General features: G+C 29.5%; 1 protein-coding gene across 1 annotated transcript in view; it reads left to right on the top strand.

Annotated features, from left to right (window-relative positions):
* Window positions 1-22,158, top strand: part of LOC142321587 (multiple PDZ domain protein-like) — a 1,133,813-nt gene extending 1,111,655 nt beyond the window's left edge. The window contains exon 41 of the mRNA XM_075359801.1: window positions 21,750-22,158. Coding sequence (XP_075215916.1) covers window positions 21,750-22,020 — 271 coding nt within the window. The 3' untranslated portion in view covers window positions 22,021-22,158. The remainder of the gene's footprint in view (window positions 1-21,749) is intronic.
* Window positions 22,159-23,475: the final 1,317 nt, after the last annotated feature.

Below are 23,475 nucleotides of genomic sequence, written 5' to 3'. Positions count from 1 at the left end.
AAGATACTCCAGTGACATAGACCATTATGAAGTTGAACAACACTGGTTGCAGTTTCTCTGCATGCTATTGCTATTATGGTGACTTATGACTGTAGCTGTCTGTGCTATTTAAAATTATTCACATATGCTGCATCTTAAGTGCGGTATATGTGAATAATTTTTATTTTGGTCTTATATTTTTTGCACCACAAGACATAATTTGCTTTTATGTATAGATGAAAGTCAGTTTTTTATATCGCATAGTAAAACCTATCAAAGAATAATTGTTTACTACACCTAAATGGTTTTACTCTACTGTTAAAATAGCTACATTCTTGAAAGAAATGCCATGTTTTACTACTATTTTGCCTCTTATGAATTATATACGGACTTAATCTCATTAAGAGTTGTTAAATTGCTTAAAGGAAGTGAGCTTTTTTGGTGCAATGATTGTATGGTAAAAAATAACTGCTTGGTTGGGTATTTGGGCAAGGAGGCAAGATCAGAATTACTGTGAATTTCATAAAACATACTTTTTTCCTAATAAAACATCTACACATTTGGCATAAGTGGATGAAAGATTACATTTCATCAAATTTTTTTATGGCTACACATCCCTGTACCTTCTATGGATCGTCTTTTACTCAGTACTTAAAAAAAATGATTATTTTTTCTTGAAAATTGTACCTTACATGTTTTTACATAAAGAAACATCTTTTAATGAAATAATTTGAAAAAATTTTTTTATTTCAATCATTTAATTTTCCTTTATAACACTTAGTTAAAAAATTGCAATTGTAATTTTATCAAGGAATTGGGTGACTGATACAGATGAATTGATATGGGCACATCCCATTCAACTTGGATTTATGTTAATTTTTTTTGAGAGAGAGCTAGATATAAATTATTTATTTTTTAATTTTACATCAGTTACTAAAATAATATTATTTCATTGAACTGTAGAAAGTAAGAATTAAGATATTAGATAATAATATAACTTTGTATACATTTCAATAATCAGTTTGTTAATTATTGTTCTTAAAAATGTTAATAATAATAATAATTGAAACACATACATCATTAAGTCCCAATAAAAAATTTAATTTTATCATAAGTCTAAACAAAAATTGTTATAAATCTTAAACTATTAATAAAAATAACAAAATTAAATTGAAAAGAAGAATATTAATGTAACTTATTCTGTTTTTTTTTTTTTTTTAAATTTATTGGAGTTTTTTCAATTTAAACTAATATTTTTCTCTTCTTTTTTATTTTTTGTTTATTTAATATATCATCTTTCCAAGTAGTTTTATATGTTCTACATAATACGTAATTACAAGTTGATAAAATTATAAGGTTAGTTAATTCAAGCTAAAACATTAAAACAAAGATTCGGTTATCTGGTGTTTTTTAAAAAACAATTCAGTTTTATAATTTTTTTTCTTTTGAATAAAGCCCCTTAAGACTTTTATTAAACAAAGCCTCTTAAGATTTTTTTTAATTGGTAGTATATTGTTAGCACTAAAAGAATGAATATGCTTAATGTTAAAATGAAAATTGACAGGAATGAAAGTTTGTTAAGTAGGTGTGAAGAGATATTTGAATGGAAAAGGTGAGAAAAAATATATAGGAAAAATATGATAACTTATTTCAGAGTACTTTTTAAATGATATAATGTTGCTACTTCAACAATTTATTGAAGATGCATGTAGACTATTGTTAGTATATTTTTTACTGTTCTGTAGAACAGTATTGTTATGTAACAATTGAGGTTATATTGTTATATAGAAAAATTAATTACAGCTATTTTACAAGTTGTACATTTCAATATACCTTCAATGTACTTGTATTTTCAGTACATAGTTTAATTTAGTATAGTTAAAATATTTGATGCAGTACTCTAAAACATCTTCATATGCTCACTCTTAAAATATTACCATCAATTAAAATATTTTTGTTAATATAATAGGCATAGTATTTAATCTTAGTAACAATAATGTCTAGAATTGATATAAAATGGATTCCTATGTTTAGAAAGAAAGAGTAGACTCTCTATTGCTAAATACATTAAGCAGAGTACATCTTTATTAGAGTGAACAGTGTTTTGGAAAATATAGATACACCACACTATTATAAATGATAAATAATAGTTTATCGATAGGTAGGTACAAGTAACAATTTTTTTCTCAGCAGCAGTCCTTCCTCCCATAACTTAAAAAATATAGTAAATATTAGGATATATTTTTATCATGCATTCCTGTAGGGCTGTTTTATTTAATTCTCACATTATATTGCATTGCAAATTTAGATATTAACCTTGTACATTGTGTTCTGTTAGTATGTAACAGTGTCCTGTATCTAGATTCAGTTTTCATTACCATTTTTAGTGAGCTTAGCTATGACAGGAATATTTGCATTTACGATATTGTTTTGTGAACATTAAGAAAAACAAAAAAATTAGTAAGGAAAATATATATTTGTAGAAGGGTACATTGAGCTTAATCTTTGATTATCTTAAAATTAGATCTGAAGTAGAAGTTTTATTTTATTTCAATGTATATATTTGTTTTACCTCTGCAATGTAAAACATTATATTTTAATATTACTTCAGAAATAGATTTTACACTTCATATTTTTGGGTAATCATATTTTTCCTAGTAATTGTTAGTAGTGAGTTATATTCTACAAAGAGGATGTACCCCTATATTACTTTTTGTCTGAAGCACTGTAAGAAAACTGATATGTTGCTTTTTCATTATGAAATGAACTTATATTTTATCATCATTATATTTTCCACTTGTATGTATTTTATATTATTGCCAAAAAAATGTCCTCACTGTTTGCTACTCCATACCTTGTGATAAATTTGATTTGATGTGATAATTTTTGACACTGAAAGAGGGTTATGGTATGTGTTCAAAATTACCACCAGCAGCTTCTGTATAACGCCCATGCTGCCGAACTCCACATCGAAGTATGGCTGTTAATGCATCTGGTGTAATGGCAGTACATGACTATGATTTTTTCATATAGCTCTTCCATTGTTGCTGGTATTTGTCGTTACACGTCATTCGTGATGGTCCTCCAGTGACAGAAGTTCAGAGGTGTCAAATCAGAAGACAGATGGGTACTCAACAGTACCTCCTCAACCCACCTGTCATCCGGGTAGATTTTTATAGAGGTACAACCTGACATCTCGATGGTAGTGAGCAGGGCTCCATCTTGTTGCACGTAAAAAATTCATCACCATACAGGTTTTGAATGGCAGGAAAAATCCTTGTCTGAAGCAAATCAAGATACGCCTCACCAGTTACGGTACCCTTGAAGAAGAAGGGACCATTCAAACCAAACAATGATACACCACACCACACAGCAACTCCTGGTAGATTCACTTACCTCTCCATATGAGCGTGATGATTTTCAGGAGCCCAGTAAACACAGTTGTGGCAGTTCACAGTACCATTAAGTTTGAATTACACCTCATTAGTCCACAAAACTTCTCCACATATTCCTCATTCTTTAACCATGTACTGAAACCATTTACAGTACTTTCCTTCGATCTGGGTTATCCTCATTCATCGCATGTAGCAGTCTTGGAATGTTCACTTTCCACTTTGCGCTCTTCAGAATGAGTCTTATACTTTCTCACCCCACTTTCATGCACTCCCTGGTTCACTGATTTTTGTGGTGATCAGATGAAATGTTACAGCACTGGACGCCAGACTTGTAGCTGTTCATGGTTGACCAGATCTTTCCTTGTGCACATCTTTAACTCTCTCTGCCATTGTCGTTTTACCTCGTGAATGTTCTCATACTTCCAGTACCACTTCAGTACAGCCTTGCGTTCAACAAACAATTAACGAACCTCAGCCATTGTTGCTACTCAACTGTCTTCTGCTGCACTGGCTAATTTGACTGGCCCATTCCACCACCACCACCAACCACCTGCGCATGCATAGCATAAATGCTAGTTCCACCTACCACGACAAATTTAATACCTTACACTACACTATACATTAGATTAGTGAATGTAAGTCTTTTTGTTTAGATATTATTTAATTACAAACGAGTATGTTTTTTTGGACTCCTCTTATATACAGTACGTTCAGAAAGTTGCTGTGCACTGAAATTATGGAAGTGTAATGATGAAACATTTTTAATTATTACTTTGTAATTTTATTTCATTATTTTATAGAAATTAGTATTACAATAACTGGAATAGTTTATAAAAAGTGTTGAAAATGACCTCCTCCAACATCAATACAACACATGTTTCAATTTGTTTTTTTATACACTTCAATCAACTGATGTACTGGAATGTCTCATGCATATGCCGTTATTGCGGTTTTTAGTTCATCAATCATGAGTGATCTGTTTACACTGCTTGTTTTGCTGCCTCACCATAGAAAGTAATCTGGGAAAGTCAGATTGGGCGATCATGCAGGCCATGAACCCCTCAAAATAATATTTCACCAAAGACATTTTGTAAAAATGTTTTTGACCTGTAAGCTGTGAGCACAGTCGTGCCATCTTGGACTTGTTAGAACCAACCATGATTTATTTCCACTTCCGTTAACTGACTAATGAAGTTTTTTAAAACACCACAATAATGATCGCTATTATTTTTAAAAAAAATTGAATGCCCATTGTGGATCTATCACACCAACCTGGACTCTAATTTTCGCTTCATGTAAAGATTGCTCATCTAATTCATGGGGGCTAGTTGTCAACCACAGTCATGTATTTTGTGACTTAATATACCCTCCCAGATGAAACCATGCTTCATCTGTAAAATATGTAATGTCAAGGATACGTATGGGATTTTGGCCAATAAAATGCTTAAACCATTGACAGTAATTTAGTCTTTTGGCATGATCTGTAGGTTTTAGTTCTTGAACACACATTGCTTTATAGGAAGGAGTATTTTGAAACCTTTCAGAAAACTTGTGTTTCACTAAATCAGTTTACTTGTCACCTTCAAGAAAAACATGTTCAACAAAAAAAAAGTGTTTCTCTACCGAAAGAACCATTAGGTTTCTCGCAATTATTGATTTCAATAAATGAAACAACATGAAATGAAATGAAGCACGTTCAATCACAACTCAACTACTGATGTCTTGGTTTATTACTGAGCAACGCCCAACGAATCCACAGAGCCCAACGAATCCACAGAGTAACCAACCTAATGTCAAAAGAACAGAATGCACCACATAATTTTAAAGCATACTGCACAGTGACTTTCTAAACTTTCTGTATGAGAGTAGTTCTATATGTTTTCAACAAATAGTTTCATTATAGTTTTGCAAGAGTATACCTACTGCTAATAATTTAAAAAATTAAAACTTTCAAAATACAAAAACTATTGTTTTTTTTTATTATTAAAATTTTATTTTGTATTTTTTTGTCTATAATTACATGTTAAATATTTATTTATTATTAAATAAATACTCTATTAATGTTCATACTACGGCATTATTTTTTTGTAAGTTCATTTATTGCCAAAGTATGGCATTTTTATAATGGTAAAAAAATAACTAATGATACATTTCAGTAAAATATATTTTATATCTAAATTTGTGGAAATTTTATTTTCCACATTGTAGTTATAGTAATGGTAGTTGCAATGATTGCAACAAAATAAACTGTGTAAAAATGGGAGTCAAGGCCATTCTTTGTGTTAGTCCATTCTTCATAAATTGTGACAAATAATCTCTAGCATATCATTCATAATCTTTCTAATATTGCTTTACGTCTGTAAACATTTATCTGCTTATCATTTACACATGTTTGGAACTTCTAATCATAAATAAGTGCCATCCATCATCCATATTCTATTGTGTTGTAAACTTACAAATTTAGTACAAGCAATTAAGAGCTCCAACATACATACTAGTCCCAAGTATATGTACATTATTAATATTTATACATTATTTGTGATGCATACTTTTTTATGAAAAAAGATTGCATACTGATTTAATACACTGTCTGAAATATTTTGGCACACAAAAAGTGGATAATGTAGAATAATATTTCTACTTTAGCCCATGAATTATATAGCTTGAATTATCTAAATTAATACCTAACTAATTTTTTTAACTTATTTTTAATTTTAATGAAAAAATGAGTGAATTAGGTATGATTTTGAATTAACATTGTTTACTATAATTTTTTCTAAGGGAAGTGGTATCATCCTCTCCTGTAGAAAATCCGTTTAAGGAAGATAGTTTTTTTTTAAATTTAATAAAATATTTTAATTTTTACTATGAATAGATTTAATTTTTATTAGGGATTACTCTTAATAAATTACAATTTTATACCCTATACACTTTCAGTATTAATACATTCATTATTACAGGTTTTTTTAAGTGAATTATGGAAAAACATTTGTTGTTTAAGACTGTATTTTGTATAAAACAAAAATTATTTGTTTTTACATAGTTATAAAAATAAGAAATACTGTATTTTTAAATAAAATATTTTTAAGAAAGTAATTTGTGTAAAAATGTTTTTTTCTTTCTTTATTTTGCATTTTTTAATTTCTAGAAAATTTATAATTAGACAGATTATCTAAACATTCATCGATATACACATTTATTGCATTTTTAAGAAAGATCTCTTTTGTGATATTTTTAAGATTTATATTTATGTGATTATTATAATTCTTAAAATTTCTTTTTCTCATGCTATCTTTCTTCTCAGGAAACCGCCTACAAAGTAAAGGTAAGAATAAGTTTAATTTGCTGTGTTCTCTTTTGTACATTTTCTTGTTATTTAAAACTATTTGTTCGCATTCGTTTGTTTGCATGATAGTATTTAATTGTATCGATTTATTTGGCATTTGGTTTATAGTTTATCTTGTTACTCTCTGTGCCTTCTTTTTATCCAAGATGTTCTGATTGTCTTCATTAAAAAATGAAGTTATATAATACTTCTTTATAAATTGCTTCTTCCCTAATTTTATTTCTTTGTGGGATCCTAGTAAGGTACACTACTTCTGACCTTATAATTCTGTTATTATTGGATCATCACATGGATTTTGTATGATCTACTTTCTTTCTATTAGTAAAGTTTACAAACTATGTTGGTACAGTTTTTTGTATGTTTTTTTTTTTTTAATATTTTATTTATTTCTAAGGAATAAAATTTGTTAAAATAGATATTTTAACTATTCTATGAGACGAGGCTCATATATGAAAATTATTTATGTATTTTTGATTTTGCCCAAATTCAAGCTTCAGGTATTTGTTTGTACACTATTCATATTTTTGGGCTATTGGCCTGTCATCAGTTGTTATCATCATTAGTCAAAAAAATAAATAAAAGGAAAAGCAAATGCTTATTTGCATTGAATGTGTTATAAAACATTTATTGAATTCCATAAATATTTTTATTTTTTTAAAATTATTTACAGTTGTAGTTGGTACAGTTTATTAAAAAAAGTAGAAACAGCATGCCTTGTAAGCTTACTGACTGGAGAGATTGTTATAGTTTGTAAAATTTTTAAAAATATATATATATATATAAATATGTAGCACACTCAGATAGTGGCAACCTTTAGTATAGGCAACCTACACATTTAAAAGCCTCAGAAAATTTAATAAAAAAATAAGGTTTTGTTTTTAAATAAGGCACCTTAATAGTCACTTGAGATGTGAACCCCACAATAGAAGTTTCATTGTTTCTTTGGTTAATAAAGTTTCAATCAGTTACGTGTGTTCAACAGCATGTACAAATATGAATGGAATATTGACCCTCCTACATCTAAGTCTATTCATCAGTGGGATATGAGTTTTAAGAGAGATTGGATGCTCAGTTTTACAAACTGGAAATCACCCAAAAGTTTCAATTAGTGACAAGATGGTAGATTGTGTACGCAATGCAATCACTGCCAGGACTGGAAAGTAAGCGGGATAGTTAGAGAATTGCAAATTTTTCGTTCCACTGTTCATGACATTGTTCATAAGTGGCTCCATTTGCAAATGTACAAGCTACAACTCCTTCATCACATTAAACCAAATGATTGCCTCTTATGATATTATGAGTCTCGGCTGATAAATTTTGCACACATACGTGTAGCATGGGAATCAGAAGAGATATTGGAATGAAATAAAAAATGAATAAAACCTTAGCTACAAAATGCAGTATTTATTTTTCAATATAATCCCCATTTACACTGATACACTTTTCCCAAAATGTGACAAGTGTTTGCATTCCATCACTGAAAAATTCTGGCGATCTTTCTTGGATGCAAGTGGCCACAGCTTCCTTCACCTCATCATTGGTGGTGTAATGATTACCTTTGAGATCCCTCCCCTTTTGAGATAACGGAAGAAGTGAAAGTCGCACAGAGCCAAATTCAACAAGTATGGCAAATGCGGAATAGGCTCAAACTTCAGTTTGTGGTCAGCCTCTGTAGTGGCATGCGATGTGCGAGGCCGTGCACTGTCATGTTGCCAGATTATGGGCATGGTGGTTTTTCAAACGTGACATACTCATCGCCTGAGGTGTCTTAACATCTCAGTGTAGCATTCAGAGTTCATAGTTGTCCCATGTTCCAGATACTTAGTCACGTAAATGGGTTTGACGTACCAAAACACCATCAAAGGGAGTTTCCTCACCGAGGCTGGAGTTTTGATATTTTTGGGTTTTGGTGAATTGTAATGTTTTTATTTCATGCTTTGCCTTTTTTCCTCTGGGTCATAATGATGTACCCAACCCTCATCCCCGGTTACAATATTGAAAAGGAAGTCGTTTCCTTCAGCACGATAGGACTGTAAAAGTTCTCCACAACATTCGACACAATGCTGCTTGTGTTCGTCCATTAGTTTGCACAGTACCCATCGTGCACAGATTTTACAGTAACCCAGTTGCTTGATAATACGTCCCACTCGTTCTTTAGATATGCCTAAGGAATAGCGATGCATTGCTGGGTGATTCGCCAGTCACTTTGAAGAAAATTGTCCACCTCCTTTCGATGTTTCTCATCAGTCACAGAAACTGGTTCTCCAGTGCAAGTTGCGGCCTCAACTTTCACTTTACCAGTTTCACATTCACGAAATTTCAATACCCACCAATTCACAGTACTCCTGTCAACAGTTTATTTACCATAAACCGCTGTTAAACAATGAAGAATATTTGTAGGATTCACATTTTCTGCTGTTAAAAATTCAGTCACTGTATGCTGTTTTACCCATATTGACATATTGACTGTACTCGACTCCATTTTAACTGCTACTGAAAACAAACCGGTAAACGGATTTCAACACATTATCGCAGGTTTGTAGAGGGGATTTTAGCTATCATATGCTGCCACATCCAACTCAATAGTACCTTTTGTGTCCATGTAGCACACTAGTGTCCAACATTTATCAGCCGAGCTTCGTAGTTTGCTCTGAAGAGGTAATACACAATGTTGAAAACAATCCTAATTATCTAGATATGTTATTATTTATGATCAGGCAACCTTTCACATGCAGGAAAGTTAACAAACACAGTTGTCAAATTTGAGATACTGAAAACCCCTATATAGTAATCGAAAATGAAAGGGACTTCACTGCATGCACAGTCGGTTTGACTTTGCATGCATATATATTGACCTTGAGATATACAGAACAAATCTCGAAGATATTTCTGTTGATTGAGCCTATGTTTAAGAGATTCCAATAACTGGTTTTGTAAATACAGGCCATTACTTTTGGATTTCTTTACACTGAACATCCTGTATTTAAAAAAATTTGGTAATCACATTTACTTTTTCTTATTTTTTTTCCACTTAAGACAGTTTTTATTGCCATAAATCTATATGACTGTGCAATTATTGGAATGAAATTGGTAACGTCTGATCTCTTGGAACCGTAAGTGCCACTGTTGCTATAAATATAATAAGAATCATTTCTGATTTATACCATTTATAAAGTATTTCACAATCAGTGACTGATAATTACAATGTAGTTTTAATAATACCCAGTCAGATGTTTGAGATTACTTGTAAAATATATGGAAATTGCATTTCACTTAGACGCATGCAGACATGGATGATTTAATACATAACTCTTCTTTATAGTTAAATAAAAATTAACATAATACTTACATCTTTGTTTAGTCGCACTTATAGTGAAGTGATAACTGTAACTTTTATAAAAAAAGTGCTTAGTTTTTAAAATAAACTTTAAATCTTGTTAAAACTGATTCTGCTACATTTATTTTTCTACATGTACTAAAATTAAAATATATAGTTAATTCAAAATAGTTTATCATCATTGTTGGTCTGACAAGACATTTTATCACTAACTTTTATAAACTGATCTAACTTCATAAATCCTCTATTAAAACAATTAGAATTAGTTAATCACAGAATCTCCAATAAAGGTTCAGTTATCTAATAAATCTTTTGTATTTTATTCCTTCAAATATTCTGTGTTTAACCAAATTCTTTTTAGAGAGCTTGCTGTTATAATTGTTGCACCATAATTTTTCTAGTACTGTTGGTTTTAACATTTATATTAATTTTGATGTTTTTCCACAATTATATACAATATGCATGGATTTAATTATCCTTTGAAGTAGCATAACGGTTAACTTTCTTAATTGATGTTATACAAAATTAAATACTTTCAATTATACAGATTTTTGTTTATCTTTTAGCTACATAATGAAAGCATAATTATTATTACAATTATAAATAATTCTTAAAATTATTATGAAATACATCTTGAAGAAAAAAAAATCGGTCAGTAATTTGCATTTAATTTTTTTATTATTAAATATTGCTAGCTTACCCTAATCATTAAGCTTATTTAGATTCTTAATGATTAGTTATATTTGGTATAAACTAAATAAAATTTATTTTGATTTATTAATAATAATAATAATAAAATATGATGATCATTTCAATCAGTTTTTTAACTACCACAATTCAGTCTATATTTAACTGTTGTTTATGAATGATAATTTTATTCCTTAGCGCTAGCTTTTTTTTATGTAAATGTAGTTTATTTTAAAAATCCAGTCATTAATTTACCTATTTTTAAAGTACAAAAATTTTAATATAAATTAAATACAGTTTTAACCCACAAATCACAGATTTGCCAATTGTGAATTTAATATAAGCATATGCAGGTACTCAGGGAATTTTTTAATCTATTTCTTATCACTTCAGAAGTGAGATATTAAGCAGAAAATGAATATAAAGCAAATGTACAGTGAGTATATATCAATAGAAGTAAATAATAGGACATAAACAGAAGATCTGCAAAGAAAGAATTCCAGAATTTATATTTACTTTTATAAAAACAAAAAGGAAAGCAACACATTGATATAATTCAACAGCACTGGATCATCAGAACTTCCAAAACAAAAAAAAAAAACTGATACAGAATGAATGACAAATACTTAATTTATTTTACATTATAGTACAATATATTACTGGTTAAATATCCAATATTTGACTAAAAATGATTCTGTGTACATTTTCAACTTAGATCAACCCATCAGTAGCATAATTGAAATGCAATAGCACTCATTTTTTTCTTTAATGTGCAATCTTTCTTTTAAATTTCTCTATATTTATACTCTGTTGTAAGGACTTGTTATTGTCATTTACTAAAAACTTTGTAAAAAAGTATCTAAAAAAATTTATTTTTATAATCATTTAAAAATATTTTCACTTTGTTGTACTGTATCCTCACTTGTAATTCATAAATATGGGTTTACAGTTTAGTTGTTAATAATTTAAAAATGTTGCCATTTAGTTTATAATAAAGTGAATAAGGAATTCGTTAAATATTGTTTATCCTTAGTCATATTCTTATATTAGTACTTTTATGTTATATTGAGATTTTCTAATTTTCTTTTTTTATAACTTTATTAACATTTAGTACTTTAATTTTTTTGTCTTGGAACATAATATGTATTTCAGTCATACCTAGTACATATTTAGTTATTTGTGGTTCTGCACTTTATAACATTTTCCTATAAAAGCTTCATATGATTACAGTCAGTGATGGTGTGTCTATATGTTGCAGAAAATAACTTTACATGTGCTAGTTAGTGCTATTGCAATTGAAAATTAAACAGAAAAATCAACATAACCACTGTAGGTTATAAAAGAAAATTGTAGGTTATAAAAAAATTCATTCTTTTTGCTATTGTTATACATAATACTACAACATTGAAACATGTAGTCCTGCAATTCAGTAGTAAAACTACATTTGAAGACATCTAAAGATAATTTTTTTTTTTTTTTACAATAAAGAGTACTTCCGCATATTTTATTAACTGTGATTGCAACTAATCAGTTCTGGGCTGTTAAATTCATCAGGTTTCCATACCTTTCTGCAATAATTATCTTTTGGTGTTTTGATATTGGAGGAATGCATGAAAATTCAGTTGCACTTCAGCTAACTTGTGTTAAAATGATAAAAAAAACTTCAGCCGCCTACTGCTGACCAATCATAGAACATTTTCATGTATTGTCACCATTCTTTTTCACCATCATATTCTCACCATTCTGTTTTAACACAACAAATATTTCCTGTACCGTGCAACTAAACGACATAAAATTCACACCAAAGTGAACCTGGACATAAACTCTTTTACTCAAAATTTTAATATTTGGGTATAATCCTGAGCTTTCAAATATTTTTAAGATCAAAATTTATAATATATGTCAAAAATATATAAGTCGCTGTAGAAGTAAAAGAAACAGTAAAAAAATTTCAACCATAATGGCCAGAGGTATGAAATTTTATTCTCCTACCAGCAGAAGCTAGTAAGAATAAATTTTTCTTTCCTCTCTATCTCTGAGATTACTTTCCTGAGAAATCTGAAAATAAACTGTTTTTATGATTTCAGGAAAATTAAATTAAATACTGCTTTATATGCACAGTAATAATATAATGTATTTGTAAATATAAATGACTAATTCATACAAGGATATAATTATGTATGATTGATTTGAGGATAAATTTCTCAGAAATAAAGTGCCAAGTTTTCATAGTGTAATTAAAAGATTTATCCTTTTCAGCCTTATGCTGTTTATTACCTTTAAAAATGTTCACACTTTGTTTAAGACATTTTCTAGGTAAATCATAACCGTAGATCTTGTTTTTAAAGGTCTGAGTCTGTCTGTGACTAATTATAGTTGAAAAAAATGTCAACCAGTTTTTTCAAATTGTTATAATTTCTCTTCTTAAGGTTTTAAATGATTTTGACATTAGTAATCACCAGTTTATTCTAAGGTATTTTGGATTGTGTCAGTATATAAATATTCAGTAAAAATTAGAAAATTTTGTTGTTATTCAGCATTTATAACGAACCGTATTGTGTTGAAAGATATTGTTTAATTCAGTTTGAAAGTAGTGTTGTAATTTTTGTAAGTTGTTTGTTTATCAGTTTTTTGTATTTCTGCCTAAAATACTTTAAACATTTTGATGTAAATTAAATAAATATCCTATGATGTCAACAAAAAGGAAAGAGTCATGATAGAAAGAGTAATAAAAAAACAAATATATTTATTTAAATGAATAATTTAAAAAAAAAACAACTGAATGTAGTGAAAATAATCAAAATTATATTTATGCAACTACAATTACAATAATTTTTAAGATATTATTGTGTGTGTGTTTTTTTTTTCTTATATTAATTTGATATATTTTACTTAACTGAATTTACTGAATGTTAAAATTGGAAGTTTTTTTTTTTGTAAATTTATTGAGAGTTGAGAGTTACTTGTTGAGTTTTTAAATGATGTTTTGATTAGAATTGTCTTGCTGCATGGTAGCATTTAATATATTTTTACTTTTGATCATGAAGTCATTTCTATGTGTGTCTGCATAATATTTTATATATTCTTCTGTAGTATGTTATTTATCAAGCACATTTGACCAGTTCGTGACATTCACATTCAAAATTCAACTATAAATTTTTTAAATTTAATGAAACAGTTAAGTATATTGATAAACAGATGAACATAGTGTCCATAAAGAACAAATCTATGCTAAAACGCTTTGTTTACATTAAATTTTACAATTCTGATGACAATCTTGTATTTAACATTTAAACACAGTTAAACATTCAAAACAGATTCATCTCCTAAAGCATTTTAGATTCCACATCAATATGAGTATAATTTTTATAAAAGGACAGTCATTGCTAGGTTTAAAACTGCTTATCACTGTAGCTACAGCGAACAGAAAGAGCTGTTAATTTTGTCATAATTCTTATAGATGCTTTTCATTAATGAATACAGATCAAACTTGAAAGATTGCTTGGTGGTTTATAAACTAATCTTATCTATTTATTTTATTGTTAATAATAATAATAATACTTGTACCTACTTGCTACATGTATTTTAGTTTATAGCAAATTTACCTTTCAAATGAAAAATAATGCTCAGCTAAAAAAAAAATTCATTTTTAGCATACACTTTAGGTTTGATAAATTTGATTGTTAGGGTAGAATATGCTGTGGTGTATTCCATACTATCAATCATAACTACAATCATAACTGCTACGATATTAATTAAACTCTTAAAGGTTGTTCTGCTTGGAATTTCAAATATTGAAAGCATTTTCTTGCCCCCAGCTTATAGAAGAGCCCTCTCCTTTTCTTGCATGTATATACTTTTCCAATTAGTCTATAATATGTTGCCTAGATGTAAATATATAATAATGTAATTTAAAATATACATAGATTCAAATTATTTCTCACTGTCAATAAAGTACATTTTGTTCTTAGTTACCTGTACACTTCCTGTCTCACTATCATATGTTTCACATGTAATACTATTGACTAATTGAAAACTGCAGACTGGATAACTTTCAAACAAAACTCATATTTTGTTGTTTGAAAAATGATGTATGAAATAACTCTACAATAAATACATGCATTATCCATGCTTTGATGCAGCTCAGAAGAATGGATATTGTAATAGCGTTAGTACATGAGTATTTTTTCCACCTACTACATGCAGCTAACCTTAGTATAGCATTCCCTTATGAAAAAAAATCTGGTATAAAATTTTCCATATATACATTCTAAGGAATACTTCCCTTTTAAAACATTCTATTATTTTCAGGGTTAAACCACTTTTTTTAGTAATTTGGGACATACCAAAAATATAGGGTGTAGGACTTAACGTTTAAAATTATAAAAATTTGTTACATCAAATATGAAACATTCACCTTTCTCAAAAATTTAAAATTCTACAGATTTTACATTAAGGAATTGGTCACCTTTTTAGATACAGTTACCATAAGGTCCATCATATAAAGTTCTCAGAGTTGAATAACATAAACATAATCAGAATTCACTATGATTTCAGTCTGTTAAGAAAACTGGAAAATCAGTAGTATTCAATCAGTCAGTTCATTGTGTATTTTTACCAAATGGATGTTAAATTTTTTAATACAGAAATAAATATCCTCTAAAATTCAAGGTATTCAAAGTTAGTTTCCTAGGTAATTTCAATTACCATTGGTTCAGATGATACCATAATGAATGAACGATTGGTATTTTGGTTTTTTACCACTGCTTATATATATCTTTTCCTGTATGTTTATATTTTTTCCATACTTGTTATAGTGTGTTTATTCTTGGCAGATGCTCGGGGACATTTAATGAGTATGTATTATTTTTATTGTTATTTTTTATTTAAAATATTCATTATTTCACTTTTCTGTTCAATTTAAACTAATGACATAATAATTCTAAAAGATATTCCATCCAATATATTAAAAATGGAAAACCGTCTTTATAAAATAAAAAAAAATAATAAAAATTCTGTTCTTTTAAATTTTACTTAAACACTAGCTGGCCAGGTGGTAGTGCTTTAGCTTACTGCTCTCTAGATCAGCTGACCTTATGTTTGATTCCTGACAAGGATCTGGTATTTTTTTACCTATCATTTCATCTATCTCAACTTCCTCATAAAATGAAAATATTAAATCATTAAAATCTGAATTTCCTGCTTTCTTGTTTAAGTTTTACTTAAATATATACTCAAACCTTTTTAATAATGCCTAGAATAAAAGTTATTTTATTCTATACTGATATTATTTACTTATATATATTTATGCTATGTTATTTATTTCTGTTATTATATATTCAGTAGTATGCAAATTATTCTGAGCGTGGTAATTTTTGTATATTTCTATGTTGTGGTTACACTGCTTGACCAAACATATTCTTTAAGTTGTCTGTGTAATCTTAGGTTATTGTTCTTTAATTATTTAGCACAATTTTCTTGTTTTAAATAGTGTTTAGTGAAAGTTGATTTCATTTTTTATTACAAAATCATATTTTTATATGTTTTGTTCTGCGTTTTGAATCTTGGATATACTTCATGAGAGCATTGTTTCTCTTTCTGAACATACCAGTATGACATGACAAAAAGCTTATGAGTGTGTTGTTGGACTAGGGACAATGAATGCTACTTTAAAACAATTTTTAGAAACTGGTTCCTTTTCACATCAAAGGAAAGGCAAATGTGGCCATAAAAGGAAAGGCATAAAGTGCTCATTAGTAAGAAAAAGTAAACTTTATCTAAAATTATCAGCATGGACATAATTGAAAATTAGCAGTCAGTGGAACAGATTTTCACATGACAACCTTTTGATGCCGACTTGCTGGATGGGAAGCTGGGACATGCTGGATGGAAAGCTCATCAACCAGCTAAAAAGCAGCTTTTAACATCAGCGATGTGCAAAAAAGACTCTTGTGAGCTAAAGTATGCTAATTGAACTAAAGAAGACTGGAAAAGTGCCTTGTTTTCTGATGAGTCACATTTTTATTTTCAGGGGCACAGATTTCCCTAATGTATGGAACTCATTCATTTCAGAAATTACAACACCTGCCTCATATCCAACAAATCGTTAAACATCCTCAGAAAAAAATGTTTTGGGATTGTTTCATGTTTGATGATTCTTGTTCATTACTTCCAGTTGATGGAATATTGAAAAGTGAAGGATTCCCACAATGCAACTGAGTGTTCCAACTAGATTTGGCATCATCCATACTACCAAAAAAGTGGAAAAATGATTTGCTGAATGAACCATTCTCCAGACTTAACCCAATTAAAATAGTCTTTGGGCAATAGTCAGAAAACGACTCAAAAAAAGATTCTCAAAAACGACTCTCAAAAATTGACCTCATTAAAGTAATAATATCGGTATGGTTTCATAAAAAAAATCAAAGAAAATGTGTAGTACACTTGCTTAATCAATGCCAAATCTAAGATAAGGAGTATGTATTAATTATTAGATATTCATAAATTGGTACAGGTATGATTTTTTTTCTAGATAAAATTAATTTTATTAAATAACAACCATGTTTGGATTAATTTGAATGCTACTATATTCTATATATATATGTATATATATATATATATATATACACACACACACGAGGGTAAGTCAATTATTATCCGCAATGTAGTTGTTTTACATCATTTTTCAACACAGTCCCCTTGCATTTCAACGCACTTGGTCCATTGTTGCACAAATTTCCTGATGCCCTCATAAAAAAGGTTTTTGGTTGAGCTGCGAGCCAGGAATGCACTGTTTTTTTCACTATTTCATCCGAGGTAAATCAACAGCCCCTTAATGCCTGTTTTAGTGGACCAAACAAGTGGTAGTCAGAAGGGGCAAGATCAGGACTATATGGAGGATGAGCCAGTACTTCAAAGTTGAATTTCTGGAGCGTTTCAGCAGTGTGGGCAGCAGTATGTGGACAGACACAGACTTTATGAAACCCAAGCCTGTTTTGGATGATTTCATGGGCAGAACTGTAACTAATTTGCAGACGATGTGCCACTTCATCAATAGTTACCCATCTGTCTAAGAAAACCATGTCACGTGCACGCTCAATGTTTTCCTCATTTGTGTGGTAAATGGTCATCCGGCTCCTTCGTTGTGCGTAACACTCGTACGACCATTTTTGAATTTTTCAATCCATTCGTAGACACTCCATTGCGGCAACACACATTTCCCGTACTGTACCGAAAGTCTTCTATGAGTTTCGGCCCCTGATACATCTTCTGACCACAAAAAACGGATCACTGAACGTTTCTCTTCTTTGATGCAAACAGAAAGCGGAGCAACCATGGTTAACGGCAGGGCAGCAATAACGAAACTAACCTAGCAGATCAAACCTGCACAGACATAACAACAATTAAACCATGCATTAGTCATCTACGCAACATGACAGTACTACCAATATAACAAAAATATAACTAATTGACTTACCCTCATGTGTATATATATGTCAATGTGAACAATAATTAATTACTTTCTTTTTTTGTTTATTTTATATTTTGTAATTCTGCTTTAATGATTTTCCCATAGTTTTCCTTAATCCATGTTGGACAGAGCTCCTTTATGTTATATATAGTATGCCTACCATTTTTCTTTTTTTAATCTAATCTTTATAATATATAATTTTTTTACGATCTGAATTTGTAAATCTGAATGATTTTCTAATAATAAAATGTCATTAGATTCTTATAATAAACCACCAAAGCATGTTGATAAGGATGATTTTTATTCATTTTATAATGATACTAACAAAAATTAAGAACAGCTCATTCAGTATTCTTATCCCTATTCATAGTTGTTCACTGTTTAGATTCAAAAAGGTTGTGTGTGTATGTGTGTGTAATTTTTTATCTGGGATTAGAAGCTTGGCTGTTAATTAACCTCAGTATCTAGTGGCCATTGTGTCAGTTATAAATTTACTGTACAACAATCACTTGCCAACAATGTCTCAATTTTATACTGATCATTGAAATTTCCTTGAATATTTGATATTTTCTACTTCCTTTGCACCTATATATCATATTTACTTTTTAAGCACTCTTTTTCTTTTGTCTTCTACTGAATTTACCACTATTTCCATGTATGAAATCTCTCACTATATGAATATGATTTAATACATCTTCTGCTCAAAGACTGCATTTTTTTATTTCTTTATCAATCCATTTTATATATATTATGCAGTGCCTGTCTACATGTCACTGGTAAAATACTGATTAGAGCTTAATGATAATTTTATCAGAAAATTATTATCAATGATATCTATATATGTGCAGAACTAGGATCAAATCCAATTGTATAATCAGTTTACTATGCTCATTAGAGGTAATACAGTGCATTCGGAAAGTCACTGTGCAATATGCTTTAGAATTATGTGGTGTATTCTGTTCTTTCGACATTAAGTTGGTTGCCTTATGGGTTCATTGAACATTGCTCAGTAATAAACCAGGATGTCAGTTGTTGAGTTGTGATTAAGTATGCTTCATTTGGTTTCATGTAGTTTTGTTTATCGGAATCAATAGCTGCAAGAAACATAATGGTTATTTTTGTACAGGAATGCATTTTTCTCGTTGAACATGTGTTTCATGAAGGTGACAAGTATACCAATTTAGTGAAGTAGAAGCACACGTTTTCAGAAAAGTTTCCAAGTAATTCCTCACTACAACGCAGTTCAAACTCTTATTGAACAATATCAGGCAACAGGATCTGTTGAAGATCCTGATCAAAGTGGAAAACCACCTAAACTAAATGGACAAAACCTGCTTGATATTTCAGATGCTATGGCTGAAAGTCCATCAAAGTCAATCCGTAAGTTAGCACAGCAGCAAGATATCTTGCTGTTGCACATAAAGCCGTAAGAAAAGAACTGTAACTTTTCCCCTATAAAGTAATGTGTGTTCAAGAACTGAAACCTACAAATCATGCCAAAAGACTAAATTATAGTGAGTGGATTAAATGTTTTATTGACCAAAATTCTGTAGGTAACCTCAACATTCATTTTTTTACAGATGAAGTGTAGTTTCATCTGGAGGGTATATTAATTCATAAAATGCATGACTGTGGTCAACTAACCCCCATGAATTACATGAACTGGAGTCTGAGTTGATGTGAGTAGAATACGCATTGTGGGTCCAATCTTTTTTGAAAATACAGTTAAAAGTGATCGTTAGTGCTGTTTCAGCAAATACCATTATTCAGTTAACAGAAGTGGAAATCAATCACAGTTTGTTCAAACAATATGTTGCCACATTGCACATAGCTAACAAGTCAATGACGTTTTACGAAATGTCTTTGGTGAATGAATCATTTCAAGGTGTTTGTAGACTCCACGATTCCCCAATCTGATTCCCCCAGATTACTTTCTATGTTGTGGGGGGGGGCAATGAAATAAGCAGTGTATTGCGCAACAGACCACACAACTGACAAACTAAAAACCACATTAATGGCATACATATGAAACATTCCCGAACATCAGCTGGTTAAAATGATTGAAAACAAATTTAAATGTGTGCACTGTTGTACTGATGTTGGAGGAGGTCATTTTTAACACCTTTTATAAACTATTCCAGTTATTGTAATATTCGTTTCTATAAAATAATGAAATAATAATACTCAGTAATAATAAAGAAAGTTTCATCATTACACTTCCATAATTCCAGTACACAGCAGCTCTCTGATCGCACTGTAGCATATTAGGACAAATCAGCATGAAGATGCACAAAACCAATAACTAAACTGTAATCTGCTTTAAAGTCTTTTGCAAAGCTATGTAATGTAAAAATTATAACTATAACCTTTAGAAAGTTTTTTTAGAAATTAAAAGTTCTAGGCTGCACTCTTTCTTATGAGTTAGTTCTAATTTTTCATTGCCCATGTCTTATTTAAAAGTCAAAGTAGAAATGTTTATTTTTTTTTATTTTTCATGAACTGCTTAAATTTTTTTGAGATTTTCTGTAACAAAATTTTTTTATTAAAAATCTCCAGGCATATACCTATTTCTGTTTGTATTTCTGCGTTCTGTATGTACATTTTCAAGAATGTTAAACCTATCATTGACTGAATCACATACGTATGTGTACATACAACCACACAAAAGATGTTCATTAAGTATGGCAACCTTACAAAATTTTTAACTCTTAAACATAGAAAGATGAAATTTAGTAAATACCTCAAAACGATTATATTTTTTGATATGACTATTTTTCACATCTAATTCCAGAAGTGGCCTACAGTAGCACCATAAGCAATGTTCTTATATCTAAAAGTAGAGTGTTTTGAAGTAGGAGCATTTGCTAAATTTATTTTTTTTGTGTTTACTGTAGAGCAGTTATAAAGAAGTATAGTATATTTCTTTTAGTTCTTGAATTTTTACTGTTCCTCTGAAAAAGTTAAAAAAAATGTTTGTATTCATGCATGATTTTCTTATGAAATGACAGAACATTCATATATCATAATTATGTTAAAATAAAGCAATAAACAAAACAACCTTCTCTCTACATCAACCTTTTATGCATGTTAACTTTATCTCCTGCTATCATCATTCCTTCCCATTACTGTTCTTCATACTTAGTATAATATGATAACTGTTTAAAGCCATAATTTTAATGTAATATTTTTTACCATTCTTCAGTAACAAAACTGATTAACTAATTATGTTTATGATATAACTACTCTTATTTTTCTGGACCAGTGCATGTTATATTTATGTGATAACAATAACTCTTCACAGGTTAGTTTTTTGTTGTTTCAGAATATATATATTGATTTGTATTAACTATGAAAAATAAGTTTTTAATTCTTTGCTATTTTCCAAATAACAAAAAGTATGTGAAAGTAAAAATAGTAAAATTCTGTTACAGAATAGTTGTGTAACAGTTACATAATTATATTGTTATTATTATTGTTATTTTTATTAATTTTAATTGTAGTGAAGTTGTAAATGGAGTCTTTATGTGGTTTTAGTGAAGGGGGTTGGAGAACAGTGAGCTTGGAGAAAGGCCCTGAAGGGCTAGGTTTCAGCATTGTGGGGGGACGAAATTCTCCCCATGGAGATCTCCCTATATATGTGAAGACTGTTTTTGAACGGGGGGCTGCAGCGACCGGAGGCCAGTTGAAAAGGGGAGATCAGATTCTTGCTGTTGATGGTGTAAGTTTAGAAGGACTCACTCACCAAGAAGCTGTTTCTGTTTTAAAAAAGGCTCAAGGAACTGTTGTACTTACAATTCAGTCGTAATGCTTTAATATATATTTATTTTATTTTATTATAATTTTATTGTTTTACTTTATTTTTATTGTTGAATTTTTATTATTAAATACAGATGTATAAAAAAATCAAAGAATGAAATAATATAAAATTATCATAACTTCTTTAGTTTGTGTTGCTGAAATATTTTTAAATGAATACTTTGTATATACCCTTAATGATTAGTAAATATGTATTATACATTTGCAACGAGCCTGTAATGATAGCCATTTATGCACAAGTAGGAAGTAAGTTATGACACAAGTCTTGGCAAGTGTCGTAAACTTCACACAAGTGCATAATGGTCATTACAGAGAGTTGCATACCATATTTTTTTTACAGCTGAGAAAAATATTGGGATTACTGATTTAAATCGGTGATAGATTACATTGTTTACAGAATATCTTTTTCAGTTTTTGAAAAAATACATTAAACAATGCATTTCTCTGGCAATAGGTTATTAGGCATAAGTTCTGCCTTTTTCTTAATATTGATCAGTGTTAAAGACATTTCTTTCTCAGAATCTGACATAATGAACAAAAGGAAAAACAGTGAAATATAGAACTTATCTATCGATATATTTTCAAATTAACTTCTGCTTGCCAATTTCTAAACTGGATTAAAATCACAGTAAAAAAACAGCTGATTCATTAAACAATATCTCCTTCTGATTGATCAGTGGTTGAAAAGAGTAAGCTTTTGCTTGGTTGAACATCTGTATTGTATTGAAAATTTTTTTGTAATGACTCTCATTAAGATACAGGTTCCAGCCACGTAATTCAAATGTTATAATACAGTCATAGAATTAATATTTTATTATACAGTACAGATTTAACTAAGCATATCTTTGACCTGTAATCTTGTTTAAAAAAACAAAATAATTTCTATAGTGAAATTTGTTGTGCTTAAATAGCATACCTTTAAAAGTGGAATTCTGAATCTTCCTATGGCATCCAGTAGTACCCATACACAATTTGGGTGATATGCTGATAAGAGAAAAATGTGAAATAAGTATTTCTTTGACATTTTTAAATGTTTTAATATTTCAGTGCTCACAACATGGGCACTGAAATGTTTAAAATGTTAAGAAATGGTAAATACTCATGTAGTAATTTAAATTTTTTTAATTTATAATTTATAAACTAGAATTTACTTTGTTAAAATCTATTTTTACCCAAGATTATTAGTTCATAAAATGTTTAAAGATCCATTGAACATCTTCAGGAGGAATGTAATATAAAATTATTCAGAACTCATTGTGACAATACAGGAAATTAAATATTTTTTGAAATAAATAAATAAATAAGATTGGCTGTTTTCCATAGATGAAAAAGCTGCTATAAAAATTGACTTTTCTTTCATAAAGTTATAGTCATTAATAGATAATGGTCATTATCCTCATGAGATTCAGAGAAGAAAGTCATTAGAAAAACAAATTCAGATGGC

This window comes from Lycorma delicatula, chromosome 3 (genome assembly GCF_047948215.1).
Source record: "Lycorma delicatula isolate Av1 chromosome 3, ASM4794821v1, whole genome shotgun sequence".
In the NCBI taxonomy this organism is placed as follows: Eukaryota; Metazoa; Arthropoda; class Insecta; order Hemiptera; family Fulgoridae; genus Lycorma; species Lycorma delicatula.
The sequence above is the reverse complement of the archived record's forward strand: the minus strand, read 5'-3'. Positions and strand labels throughout refer to the sequence as shown.